This window comes from Hylobates moloch, unplaced genomic scaffold (genome assembly GCF_009828535.3).
Source record: "Hylobates moloch isolate HMO894 unplaced genomic scaffold, HMol_V3 SCAFFOLD_5, whole genome shotgun sequence".
NCBI lineage: Eukaryota > Metazoa > Chordata > Mammalia > Primates > Hylobatidae > Hylobates > Hylobates moloch.
The window spans coordinates 129,944,901-129,959,538 of record NW_026652280.1 but is presented as its reverse complement, the minus strand read 5'-3'; the positions used below and the strand labels follow the sequence as shown (position 1 = coordinate 129,959,538).

Here is a 14,638-nt window from a genome sequence, read left to right as displayed (position 1 = left end):
TATTTTTAACCTAACCTATTTTTCCTAAGAAAAATATGGTGAAGTACTGTAGTTTGGCTTATCTTTTTGTTGTTCTCAAAGGCAAATGTGATCTAATTTGCAAATTTAACTGTAAAACAATTTTGCTCTTTGCCTTTTCTAATTATTTGCTTGTTCATTTCATGCTTATGTGTCATTGCATTTTTTTTAAATCTTATTTTATGTGAACTACTCTAATACATTTTTCTTTGAAGGTTCTTCCAAAGATCTTGACGAGGCACTCTTCCAGTCTTTCTTAGTAATTTTTTCTTTGCAGTTATTAGTCATTGTCTTCTAAAAATATTTTTAAACTTTATTCCCCCACCCCTTCCTTCCTTACCACCCCCCCCCCACCCAGTTAAATAAAATTTATTGCTAAGTTATTTTCTTTAGTTGTACATTTTATGTCTGGTATATTTTATTTTGAATGCTATGGAAGCTGGTATGAAATGTGGGAAGCTCAGTGTATCAGGTTTATGATGTCTAATTTGAATATTTGTTTCATTTTTAATTGGCCTCTGTTAATATGAACATTAGCTTATTTTATCCATTTAATACTATTATCATTCACAGTTCTGCATGCTAAAATGTTTGAATCAGAGTGCCTTTGTTTTTATTTTAAGACTTTTGCCTGCATTTCATAACCAGCCATGCTTATGCAGTTAAAGTTCAAAGTTTAAAATGCCTATGCATGCTTTCCTTCCCTATGTTGAGATGAAATGCTGTAATTTACTCTTTGATATAGATGTACTTTACCCATATTTGTCTTGGATGACTACATTTTACTCAGTTTTTCTTGTACAGTACATAAACCATTTTCTGACCAAATTCCTGCATTTCCTATGTACTGACCTATATTTTATTTTGTTTTTGTTCCCCAATTCCTTATTTTTTTCTTCTGCATTGCTGTTTCCCTTCCCCATTTCATCCTTTTCCCTGTGTGTTCACCTTCCCTTTCCTTGTCTTTTCCCAAATGCCCATTCCCTTCCCTGTCTTATCCTTTATTTTCCTTGTCCTTGTCTTCATTCCCTGTCTCCATTCCCTATGTTCATGCTTCTGTGCTTGAACAAATGTTCCTCGGACCAACTTGCCCCAATTAACCGCCTTGAACCATGATCCATGACCACCTCACCATTCTGCGGGAACCACCCTTCGTTATGGATGATCTGTTCATCTCCGCTCTTCCTCGACTCTTCTCTCTTCTTGTCTTACGCTGCTTGCTCTTCTCTCCTTCTAAAGATGGTTACGCCCCAAAGTCTGTTTACCCTCTTCGGTATGTTATTGTTAGCACTATACTTTTATTATTGATTTGATTTTTGTTTCACCTTAATTCTTATTTGTAGCTAGCACTTTGGCTTAAAGTTGAATAGTAAATCTTTTGCTATTTTTCTTTGCTATTTAAAACTCTCCATAGACACAAAATTTGTTTTAATGCATGCTAATTTATTTTGCATGGTCTTTAATTTAATATCATTCACATAGCTTTGAGGGTTTATCAAAAATTATTCTTTTCAAAATTCACTGTTCAAAATCTTGATCTTCTTTATTCATTTGTGAGAATGATGAGATTGAGTGATCATGTTGATGTCTGAATGTTTCATTGATATGTCAGAAAGATAATCTTTAGGTGACTTTCACGTAAAATTAATTCCATTTTTGGATTACCTCTCTGTGGCTCCAAAAAAGGTGTTTATGGAGATGTGCAGCGTGTGAAGATTTTGTACAATAAGAAAGACAGTGCTCTAATACAGATGGCTGATGGAAACCAATCACAACTTGGTAAGATTAAACTATGTTTTATCTATACATCTTCACTTCTGCTTTCAAATGCATAATGTGAATCTGTGAATAAAAATAAACTCCTTTTCATCAGTAAGAAATTATTTATTTTAATGGCCAGGGCTCAAAATGTCATTTTAATGTGAATAGTTGTATGTGATGAACATACTTGTATTTTTCTGCTATCCTCCTACTGTTTTTCAAATGCACTCGTAATAGGAAAAGATTTTAGCTTCAAAATTGTAATAATAGTTTTACATGAGAATTGTATCATTTATATTGAAGATTCATAGTGATTTTTATTCTAGCTACTCCTTGTTAATAGAGGCTAACTGTTCATATAGTCCATAGAATCCTTCTTAATGCCATGTTATTTTAATTCTTCTAAAGTCTTGCGATACCAGGTTCTTACAAAATGAAAAGCTTGTGCTAAAAACACTGTTGTTAATCCCTTTGGGAATCTTAAAAGGTACTTTAGTCAAGTTACACTTTATATCATTACTTAATTTAAACTTATGTCGTTTGTCTTCGTACATAGTCGAATACATAAATCTAGAACACACCTGCACATTCACACCAGTGATTGACTGTAAATGCCAGGATGTTCTTACAGTTCTGTTCATTGAGATTCAGGGATAATGGTGCTTCAGACTGATTGTATTCGCATTGTTAATTTGTAAATTTACCATTTTTGGTGTAAGAACGAGTGTATTTTTGCTCAGAGATGAACAGCTTGTTATACTAGACCAATTTTGGCCTTTGGCATCACATAGAAAATTTTGAATTTCAAACACATAATAGGTTTGAATTTTAGTGTTTCTTGGCAATAGTCTTAGCAACTCAGATGAGGTATAAAACTATCCATCTGGCTCTCCATTTTAAAAATGGTGGTATGTGTCTTAAAGAGATATGCAAGTGCTGATTATGTCAAGATACTTAGTATATATTTTCCTCTTTCTCTGTGTGCACTTCTGTACTCTGGTTGGAATAGTCATTGCTGTTGCTTTCATATATGTTGTAAGTAGCGCTTAACAGTACTTCATAATCAGAGTGTTCTCAAATATGTCATTTTTTCCCCCTAATTGTTTGAGGTGTGGGTGGCATTGTGTCATTTAAATAAGGGATGCATAGTCTTTATGGTTGATAATTACCTGTGGTAGAATTACCTCAGATCTTCCGGATAGTTTTTGTTTTATGTAAAGACTTTTAAGTAATATTTTAATTTTTTGCCATACTTGTCTGCTTGGGCTGCTGTAACCAAAATACCATAGACTGAGTAGATGAAACAACAAAAATGTATTTCCTCGAAGTTTTGAGAAATAAAACTTTGGGGTCTAGAAGTCACAGATGAAATTGCTAGCAGATTGTTTCTGGTGAGGTCTCTCCTGGCTTGCAGCCAACCATCTTCCCCATGTGTTCTCGTGTGGCCTTTCCACTGTGCAAGCATGTTAAGAGTCTCTTCCCCTTATAAGGATACTAGTCCTGTTGAATCAGGGCTCTACCCTTAATGACCACATTTAACCTTAATTACCTCCTTGAAGGTCCTGTTTTTAAGTACAGTTACATTGGGGGTTAGGACTTCAACATACAAATTTGGGGAGGACACAGTTCAGTTAATAGTATTTAAATTTGTAAATCATTTATCCCCAATTTTGTAAGGTATTGTCACTGAAGTTTTGACTTGCTAGTAGGGCTTATAACTTTTGGACTATCTGTAGTGGTAAATAATTAATCATTTCTCATTGCTGCTAGGTAGATTTTGCTTTCTTGAACTGTGTGACCATAAAAATATGTACTGACACCATCACTTCCTTTAAAACACACACACACACACACACACACCCCACACAAAACTCTATGGTGTACTATTGAGAACAAATAAATGAGGCCAAAACATTTTTTTGTTTCTGTACTCTATTCTTATTATTTTTGGTTTTCAAGGGGACTCTGTTTGTGAGTATTCATTACTTTGTGTTGTAGGCAGATGTCTTTATGCTTAAGAGGTAACATGGGAAAAATGTAAGGAATATTAAGAGATACTTAGTAATGTTTAAATGTGAATGGAATTGTAAATCTTACAGGCCATGTTAAATTGTTTCAGACCAGAATTTTAAAATTTGCAAACATTAAGATGTTTTCAAAGATTAATACTCTTAGAATTATTCTTAGAGTATTATTGGGTAATAATTGTGTAATTTGTAAATTCTCATCTTTAAAAATAGTATATTGATCTCCAAAGATTAAAATAAATTCTAACAAAATGCCAAATAGTTTATTCATAGTAAAATAATTTAGTTTCTCTAGTTCATGTTTCAAGAACTATTTTTTTAAATGCCTGCTTTTAATATATAGCTGCCATCTCAAAAGTAAACTTAGTTCTTGTTTATAATAAGCCTATACTTTACAAAATTATATCAAAGTGTTCTGTAAAGTGAGTGGAAATCATTCTGGTGTTATGTTACTTGAACAATTTTTGTATATATTGGTTTTCACTTCCACTGTTAGGAGTAATGAGTAATTGCCACACTTTGGGGTATTGCTGTTTTCATAAAAGAGAGATTTTACCCTCCAAAACAAAACAAGGGAAGGAGAGGGAGACAGCAAATTATACGGGGAAAAATTAAAAATTATGGTAGAATCAAATTCTGATGCATCAATAATAGTGAAAAATGTAAAGGAATAAATTTTTCAGCTAAAAAGATTGTCAAACTTGGTATTTGAAAAGTACCTATATACTTTTTACAAGAGACATGTGAAGCAGAAGGATATGAAAGATTGAAAGGAAAAGGATGTAAAGAGATGCTAATATACTGGGCAGGTAGTAAGCAAAACAAAACTTAAATACCTTTATTAAGACAGAGAATTGATAAAGGATTTAGTTCACTAGAAAGATTCAACAGTTCATGTATATGTGTGCCTAGTGAAATAGCCTCAAAATATATAAATAATAAGTGGATAGAACTACAGGTAGACTTGAGCAAATCTGTTATAGTGGTGGATTTCAATTCACCTTTCTGAATTACATGTCGGACTGACCGAAAAAAAGACAAAATCAACAAAGATACAAATGATACGATACAATTACCTTAACAGAATTATGTGTCGAAGTTATGCATCCAACACAGTTTTTAAACGCATATGGAACATTTTTGAAAAATCAGTCACATACTAAACCATAAAGCAAGCTTCAGCTAATTTCAAAGAGTATCATACAGACCTCATTCTCTGACTATTGCACAAGTAAGTTAGAATTAATAACAAAAAGATACATATAAAATCTGTATCCTGAGATTTAAAAATAAGTCTCAGTATTGCATGAGTCAAAAGTTTGTTTGTTTTTGAGACAGGGTCTTGCTCTGTCCCCCAGGGTGGAGTGCAGTGGTGCTATTGTGGCTCAGTGCAGCCTCGACTTCCCAGGCTCAAGCAGTCCTTGCATTTAAGCCTCCCAAGTAGCTAGGACTAAAAGCATGCACCACCTGCCCAGCTAATTTATTATCATTTTTTTTTTTCTGTAGAGATGAGTTCTCACTATGTTGCCCAGACAGAAGTTATTTTAATGGGAATATAAAAATACTTAAAATTAAGCGATAAAGTACTATATACAAATTAGATACATGTGGTACAGTGAAAGAGATGTCTTGACGGGAAGTTTTAACTTTAAGAATAACAGTGTTACCCCCAGGGAAGGAGATATTAAAGACAAGACTAGAAATCAATGGTATAAAAGACAGTTGAGAGAAAAAAACATGCCACAAGCTGGATTCTTTGAAAAGACTAAAAAAACAAACAAACATCTAAAGATTGATTAAAAAATGAGAGTGGTAACACAAAGAAATATTTTTTGAATTATAAAGGGGAGAACCATTGATAAAGCTCCAGTTTCCACATAATATAAACACCACCTATGTCTGTAAATTTCTTGAGGTCTTTTAAAATTTTTATTATTCATTAATATTTTCTTCATAGATGGATTAAGGGAAAGGTGAAAAATTATATTCAATCAAAAATGCCATTTCAGTTGTGAAACGTTGACTTTTTCCTTTATTATTGCCTTGTCCATTTATGCCATGTTTCTTGGAATAGGAGACTTCAAAGTGTAAGATTCACATTGTTTAAAATTTTATTCATTTAAAATTAGTAATTCAGGTAGTTTCCTTCTGCTCTGTTTACTCATTGTGTACTTTCAGTTTTTGACAAAGCTTTTGTTTTCTTTTTTACTTAAAAATTTTGGTATTCTAATTATCCTCCCCCTTCCCCTTTAGATCACTTCAGATCCTATTGTCAGCAATCAGCTGGCTAGAACTCTCTCGTTACCTGGCTACTTCTTGAGGTAGCTGTTTGGTTATTTTGCTTTATTTTAATCCCATTCATCTATCACTCATCTGTTATGTATGCAGTTACTATGCCTGGGACTTGTTATTTTCTTATTCCTTCCCTCCATTATCTCAAAGCTCTGCTGTTTGTGCTGTCTTTTTATTTAGACAGCTTTTTTTCTGACAACCTTAAGTCTACTTATTTATATCACTTTATTTCTCAAACTCACACTTAATAGCACATTTTGTCTGAGGTAGTTTATCTAAACAAAAGTTTGTTCACTTAAAACAGTTATAGAACTTTAAAATTGTATAATTCAGTGGGTTTTATTGTAAAAGGATTTTATGTACTGTCTGTAGATAATTGGTTTTACAGGTGTAAGCGTAAATTTGCAAGTATATGAAATTAAGTATGTGAAATGCAGTGTGAGAAACAAATGAGAAAATTCAGGCTTGTGAGAAGATTGTTTTGTTTTTTTTTCTATGCTTAGCCTTGGCAAAAAATCTGAGAAAACTTAAAATATATAACACTGGAGTGACAATCAGGAAGAGTGGACTCTTTTTTTTTTTTTTTTAATTTTTTTAAACAAATTAGGGAAGTAAGTTCAATGGCTAGTGGTTATCATAATAAGAAAAATTTAAGGAAGTTATAGGTAAAATAAGAATTTACTGTTTGTTTTCTGAATGGTACCTCATATTTTGACAGCATTATCCTTTTAATATCTGTTTTATATTTAATTAGTTTATTATACATGTAAGTATGATGAGATTTCGTGGATTTAACCAGTTCTTTGTATCTTCTGTGTCAAAATGTATATTGTAGTATACTGTTTATATTAGAAACTCTTTGAAAGTGGATGTTCTATTCTCAGTTTCCTGATCTTCCACATTGTCTTTATCTGTAACTCTACTGTTTTTTGTTTGTTTTTGTTTTTGTTTTGTTTTGAGACAGAGTCTCACTCTGTCACCCAGGCTGGAGTGCACCATGGCACCATCTCAGCTCAATGTAACCTCCGCCTCCTGGGTTCAAGCAATTCTTCTGCCTCAGCCTACTGAGTAGCTGGGACCACAGGCACGAGCCACCACACCCAGCTAATTTTTGTATTTTTAGTAGAGACGGGGTGTCACCATATTGGCCAGGCTGGTCTTGAACTCCTAGACCTCGTGATCCACCCACCTCAGCCTCCCAAAGTGCAGGGATTACAGGCGTGAGCCAACGCGCCCAGCATCTACTGTTAATACTTTAATGTTTTTATCTAGTTGATTATAGTCATTTAGACCTTCAGTTTAGCCAAAGTGCATGACATATTAGAAATGGTCTTTTTTAGTTATTTTGACTGGTGAATAAAACATATAACTGTTTCTAGCATCAGACCAGTTCATTTAGTTTAAAAATGATCCAGCAGCTATGTCAAGAAATAGTCATGTAACGTTCTATTTTCACACACTGCAGTACGTTCTGGGGTAGAGACAAAGGTTTGGATTTTGGAATATTTGCATTATACCAATTGAGCTTCCCGAATCTGAAATGCTCCAATGAGCATTTCCCTTGAGCATCATGTTGGCACTCAGCTTTGGATTTTGGAACATTTCAGATTTCAGATTTCTGCATTAAGGATACTCAACCTGTACAGACTGGGAAAGGTATAAGCCATGTTAAAGAATGAGTTTCGACTTTGTCCTTAAGGGTTTTAGGCAGGTATTGACATGATCAGATTTGTAATTTATGAAGGTCATCAAGCTGCTGTATAGAAAATGGATTGGAGAAAAATATCCAACAGGAAGACAAATACGAGACTAAGTTATCCAGATAAAAAATAATGGCAGTGAAAAGTCGAGAAATAGATCGTGAATTTGAGAGATAATTAGGAGGAAGGCTATCACAATATTTAGCAATTAGGATGTGTAACAGAAGGGAGAAAAAGAGCTAAGGATGCTTATTAAGTTTCTTTCTTGTATAGCTCACTATATGATTTGTTAGCAGGATTGTTGAGGAAGATAGATATTCATAATCTGGATTTTCATTCTATGAAAGTAGCTGGCTTTTTTGCCAGAATGCCTTGTCAAGTACAAATGAAAACGTACTTAAGTCTTGTCACCAATGGCTATGGTAAATTGGTGATTTATTTTAAAATCGTAAGAAAATTCAAATTTTTAAACTTACTTTAAAAGAATTATGTTTTGAGCTTTGATATTGTTTGTTAATAGACATGCTTTCTTTTTATAGCCATGAATCATCTTAATGGACAGAAAATGTATGGAAAAATTATTCGCGTTACTCTGTCTAAACATCAGACTGTACAGCTACCTCGAGAGGGACTTGATGATCAAGGGCTAACAAAAGATTTTGGTAATTCCCCATTGCATCGTTTTAAGAAACCTGGATCCAAAAATTTTCAAAACATTTTTCCTCCTTCTGCCACCCTTCACCTATCTAATATCCCGTAAGTATATAAGCTAGAGTGTATTAAGGAGATAAATTCTATTTTGATAAAATATGAAATTTATTATTAATCTTCACTTTTTCTTCCCATTCAATTTTCCTAGTCCATCAGTAGCAGAAGAGGATCTACGAACACTGTTCGCTAACACTGGGGGCACTGTGAAAGCATTTAAGTTTTTTCAGTAAGCAAGCTTCCTTATCTTTAAATTAGTGACCTGATAAAATTTTTTTTTAAGTAGTTTTTGTTCTTTTTGCTTACAGAAATTTTTGATTCTGGAATGGCCAAAATTCAAGTATTTAATAAGCCCTTTCTAATTTGTATGAAGTATCTAATTTTGTAATTTTGTTTCAGAAGAGATCACAAAATGGCTCTTCTTCAGATGGCAACAGTGGAAGAGGCTATTCAGGCCTTGATTGATCTTCATAATTATAACCTTGGAGAAAACCATCATCTGAGAGTGTCTTTCTCCAAGTCAACAATTTAAAAACGGGAAGATGAAGATTGGGGGTGAATCACATTGTTCAATGTCATCACCTATTTGACTGTTCAGAAAAGTGGGGACCAGAGTTTGATTTTTTTTGATTTTGTTTTTTTTGGGGTTTCTTTTTTTTTTTTTCTCCATGCTGTTATCATTCCTTGGTTATAAAATGAAATGGCATATGTAAAGGCAGAGTTGTTAACTGCTATATTTCATCTGTTCTATAGGGAAGCCATTTTGTCTGTTTAAAATTTCAGTTTAATTTTGCTTTTTTTTCTCTTTCAACTTAGTTGACATACGTGCCTTAAAAAGGAAAACTAGTGTTGCTATTGTGCATTTACTAGAAAAAAGGAATTGGTTGTTTAGGGCACACTGTTATATGGGAATTAAAATATGTTTAGGCAGGGGTGTGTAAAAAGGTTAAGTTTTTGTTTCTCCTGCTTGGAACTTATTTTGAATTACTGGCTTGTCACCTTTTTTTCTATTTAATCAAATAAGATACATGATATTGAAAGAATAAAGCAGCATTTTTAGTTTTTACTACCTTAGGCTTTATTGCTTTGAAAACGACATTGGCCTTTTGTATCTCACAATTCTGGTCTAGATTCAGTTATGAATGTAGGCATTAGTTAAAATTAACAAGATGCAGAGTATTAATTTCTTAAGACAACAAAGTGATTTCTGTAAGTTTGAGCCCTATGTGGAAAGCATTGTGGAATCTTAACCTTTTTGTACACACTCTTGTGGGACGTATCATATAAATGTCAGCACTAAGTAATGTCTTGTTTGTGGCTGAATATTTTTCGTAGATGTTTTTGAAGTTGACATGACTTACGTGCATTTAAATATATATTGCCATCCTTAGTTTGTAATTAAGATTTGGAATATGGTTGTGGATTTCTGAGCATGTGCAGACTGGTCTAGCTAGTTCAGGAACTGGTGCATGTATTTTTCAAAGATAAAGAAAGTGTACTGCGAAAATATGCAGGAAGATTAATTTTGTGGCAGTTTTCTAAAACTGACAACCAGGTGGGACCAAAGTTTATGTGCCTTTAGTCTTAATTTACCTTGCATTGTAATATTCAGTTTTAATAAATCTTCAAAATATTTTGTATTTAGGAATAGATCTGACTTTAATAAAAACATGGCTCAGAATCTACAGGTCAAATTAATTTGAACAGTTCTTGTCAATCTGAATTGTTGATTCTGTTTAAATGACCAATACTTTTTGAAATTGATGTACTTAGTTTCAAGATTCATAGATTCTGTTATCTATGTAGACAGAATGGTCATGTATATTTTCTATTAGTTGAGTTTTTACATCTTTAGAAATGTAAAATTCAGTATAGTTTGAAAGCGGCACAATTAAAAATTAATTTTCTAACAAAGTTGGGAGGTTTGATGGTTGTTTAATTTCATTTTGTGTGTACTCTGCTTACCTCTGTAGCATGCTCAATAAACACTTCTGTAGCTCTATATTCACCTTTTCTGTCTTTCTCTGCTGCCTTTTCTCTCTCCTCTTCTTTGTTTTCACTCCACTGTGCTTCTGAATTCATGTTTATTCTCTGCCAGGGTGGGAAAGGAGTAATAATATTACAATTCTATGGCTTTATACCATAAATAAATCTAGATGCTGTGAAAATATACCAGCTGTTTTTTTTTAACTTAAAAGATGGTAACTGCTTTTCAGGAGGACACATATTAAACATTTCCCACCCTGTTATAATCTACTGCTTTAAAGACATAACTTTTATTGTAGCTTGTTAATTCTATCTCTTTTGTTCTTGTTGTTTTTTTTTTTCCAGTAGATTTATGCACTAATAGATCTTTTGGATTTGCCATGCTCTCTTGCTGCAGTTTCATCTTTCATCTTTTGTGTCTGCTAAAGATTTCTTACTAATCTTAGACTACTTTGTGAGTTAACAAAAAGAACTTCATGTTACTGGGAAGAAAGAGCAGCATATCGTCTGCTTTTGCCTTGGGTGGGAAGGATGATGATATACATTCAAGTATTTGAAAACTTAGAGTAATTTGCATTTAACAACTGAAGATGTTACTACTTTAACTTTTTAAACAGTTAGAATTAGGGTGCTATTTATATTCAAAATATTTTGGTCAGTTTTTCTAAACAGATACATTGGTATCAAATAACTTTGGAGTTACGCATGTTTCTTAGGTTTGTTCTGTTATAAAATATCCCACACTTACGTAAAACTTATACATAGGATAATAAAAAGTAAATGAACATAAAATATGTTTTACTATACTTAATGTAGTAATTCAGTTACCTCCAAGAAAGAAGAATATAATAAGTAAAACAATTTTGTTTACACTAGTGTCACTGTTGTCATCTGAAGAAGAACCATTAGAGTCAACAGTTTGGGATGATTTGGAAGCTAGGTGATCTGTGTTTTTTTCTTAAAATAACATTGTAGCACAGAGGAACTCTAGCAGCATGGGATAAGTCTAAAGTCTAAAAAACCAGTACCAGGGTTAGTGAACAGTAATTGAACAAAGTTTCTCACGGTGAAGTTTTTCTCATATTAGTGGTGGTTATAATATTTGAAAGTAGGTTCTGTCACCTTTTCAGGTGCTCATTGTGGGTGGGATTGCCTTGGGAAGGAGAGACTAAGTCCTGAGCTGTGTGTGTGAACTTAGTTTGCGCAGTTGCTAAGCTGGTGGGAGCTCCCAGTCTCCCTAGTGGGAGATAACCAGAAACCAGCTCTTCCTGCCTAAGGACTACAGCAGATCCTATACTCTTACAGTATGCCCTAATACAGCCTTCCTTCCAAAGCACCAAGTCACTAAAGGGGGATTTTGACATTCTAGAATATTTTTAATTCAGTATGTTAAATTAACCCAGGCCTTGGCATATAGTGAATTGCTTATTAAATGTTAGATAAAAATAATAACAGGTTTGTCGTATATTAGTACTCTGTGCCTCTTAGAGTGAACTAGCTAACAATGAAGTATTCTTAGGACTTAGCTGCTTTGTTAATAGAGGTCTTAACTTGAATATTTAGAAATAACTTTAATCAGAAAAATTATTTTTTGATATTAAGATGTATTTTGGAAATGGGTTTTAAAGCACCTACTTAAGAGATATCTACAGTTTAATGTTAGCATTTGAAAGCAACAAAGAAAATTTTTCCTTAACCAGGAAGTGTAATGAATCATTATATTAGAGATTAACACTTTGGAAGCATTTTAGCCCCTAGAGTTAAGGTTAGTACAGGGAAATTATGGTGATTAGCTTAATTCATTCATGTACATCTATTTGTATCACCATATAATTACTAGGGAAAGGACAAATCACTTTTCAAAGCCTCAATATTATTTGTAAAATGGAGGCAATAAGTTCTGCTCTGCTCCCCTCACAGGATTATTATAGAGGCTCAAATAGGATAAGTGAAGGAATGCTATGCAATTAGTAAACTGTTATGCCAGAGTTCCCAGACTGCCAGATTTGCCCACAGTAAACTTCATTATCCACAATACATGTTATCCTAATAACATCTTTTTGCTACAAAGAAATACTAAATGTTTTAAAATTATTTACTAGTTTCATAAAGCAGAAAGATGTAAAATGCAGTTATAGAGAGCATCCCAAGCCAAATGAAAAGAAACCATGGATTTAGCTTTATATTTCCTGTTTGAACTTGATAGCCCAATCATAAAATGCACCTATTTAATTATAGACTGCACTTAAGATTTCATATGTATAAAAAAGTTGCTGTGAAACAAAGGTAATTCTAACACTCAGGAATTTCAAGGCTAAGGAAGAAAGACATATTCTCATGAGCAGCTCTGAACTTCAAACAGGATTTTCTGGCTGTCTTAATATATTAAAATGGAGCCAAAATCTGAAAACGTTTTTTTCATTCAGAAGAAAGTACAGAATTCAGTGAAACTGAGTATACTAGAAAATCTGATGGCAAGAATTCAGCAGAAATTCTTACTTTTAAACCGTAATATTCATTGATTATCCAAGACCTTAGTTTTATAGTTATTCTTTGTTATTTTCAATAGTGTCTCTTTGAATTTTTTAGTTTCGGATTTTGAAAATAAAAGTGTACATGTTAAAGTTACAGAGTATTAGATTATTCACATTAAGAACTGTTCAAATACGCGGAAAAATAAAAAACTAATGAACACCTATGCACTTCACTCAACTATATCACTACCTAACATTTTCCATGTTTAAACGTAATTATACATTAGTTGAAAGAAAAGGTTACAGAATGAACTGAAATCCCGCATGAACCTCTTTGTGACCTTAGTTCAAACCTTATTCTTTCCCAAGAGGTAATTGTACCTTCAATTTAGTATTTTATTATTCAGTGGTTGCTTTTCAAGAGGAATTTGTCCTATATTCTGTAGGCTAAGTTTCTTGTTCTGCCTAGTTATAGAAATGGCAAATAATATAATATTGGGTGTTTAAATAGTACAATATTGTTCAAAATACACTTTATAATTTTTAACAGACTGTTTGGACATTGATAATTCCCTTATCAAATCTCATGACGTTTAACCAATTTTTAACAAGGATTTTAAATCGTGTTTAAGAAATAAGTCATTTGGACCTCAGGTTTCTCTTAAAGATATAAACAAGGAGCTGTATCATTGGTATTTTAGAAGCTGAATTATGTGTAAGATCCTTAAATACAAACATACCCTTTGTAGCTTCACAGAATCACCCTTTTTGCACTTCTCTCCCTTTTCTTCCTCCCTCCTTTGCTCCCATTTCAATGGACAGAAAGACTGTGGCATCTCTATTTTCATTCACTTGGTTTATTGTCGGTATGTTGTATAGGTTTTTGAATCAGAAAATTTTAACATTTTTAGATATTACAAACATACAAAAAATAGAAGAATATAACAAACCCTTGTCAGCTTCAGTTAGCAACTTAGATCTTCCTCGTTTCCTCCACCCAATTCTCATCTCCTTTATTAATGCAAATCCCAGACATTTTATCAAGAAATTTTGTGGCATATATTTATGTTGTTTTATTCCTGGTCATAATTGCTTTCTCTAATATCTAGACTAGCCTAGCTTGTCAGTACTACTTTTCTTCAAATCCTAGAACCTCACTATTAAAAATGCAGTCACCAGACCAGTGGCAAATTAGTATCACCAAGGAGTTTACTAGAAACTCAATCTATGATCCTACTGAATCTACATTTTGACAAGATTGGCAGGTGATGCATTTGGACATAAGTTGGAGAAACACTCAATAGAATGCATTTTTTCAGTTCTATAAAAATCAGCTTCAAAGTTTTTTCCTGAGTGTGGAAATTACTTCATTAGTAATTTTAAGTTATGCAGATACATAGTTAATACCAAGAAATAATTGAACTGAAAAGGAACCCGGATATCTAGTTTTAACCTGCTGTTTTAAAGATAAACAGTTCCAGAGATCAAATGAATAGTTTAGCAACATATTTATTGTAACTTACCTGTAGTTAGAATCCAAGTCCCTGGCTTTCCAATCCAGTCTTCAATGTATTATACTGATCAAAAGAAATACAGGCCTGCTATTATTCGTAAATTTAAACTATTATGTACAAGTTGATAGCTTATAATAGAAATCAGTATGATTATTTAG

General features: G+C 33.0%; 1 protein-coding gene across 5 annotated transcripts in view; it reads left to right on the top strand.

Annotated features, from left to right (window-relative positions):
* PTBP2 (polypyrimidine tract binding protein 2) overlaps positions 1-10,676 on the top strand; it is an 89,946-nt gene extending 79,270 nt beyond the window's left edge. For 3 of the 5 annotated variants that reach the window (XM_032155294.2, XM_032155297.2, XM_032155299.2), the window contains 5 exons: positions 1,258-1,291; positions 1,705-1,797; positions 8,338-8,554; positions 8,658-8,735; positions 8,906-10,676. In XM_032155294.2, the coding sequence (XP_032011185.1) occupies positions 1,258-1,291; positions 1,705-1,797; positions 8,338-8,554; positions 8,658-8,735; positions 8,906-9,038 (555 nt within the window). In that variant the 3' untranslated portion in view covers positions 9,039-10,676. The remainder of the gene's footprint in view (positions 1-1,257; positions 1,292-1,704; positions 1,798-8,337; positions 8,555-8,657; positions 8,736-8,905) is intronic. The other 2 variants (XM_032155298.3, XM_032155296.2) reach the window with 1 other exon arrangement.
* Positions 10,677-14,638: the final 3,962 nt, after the last annotated feature.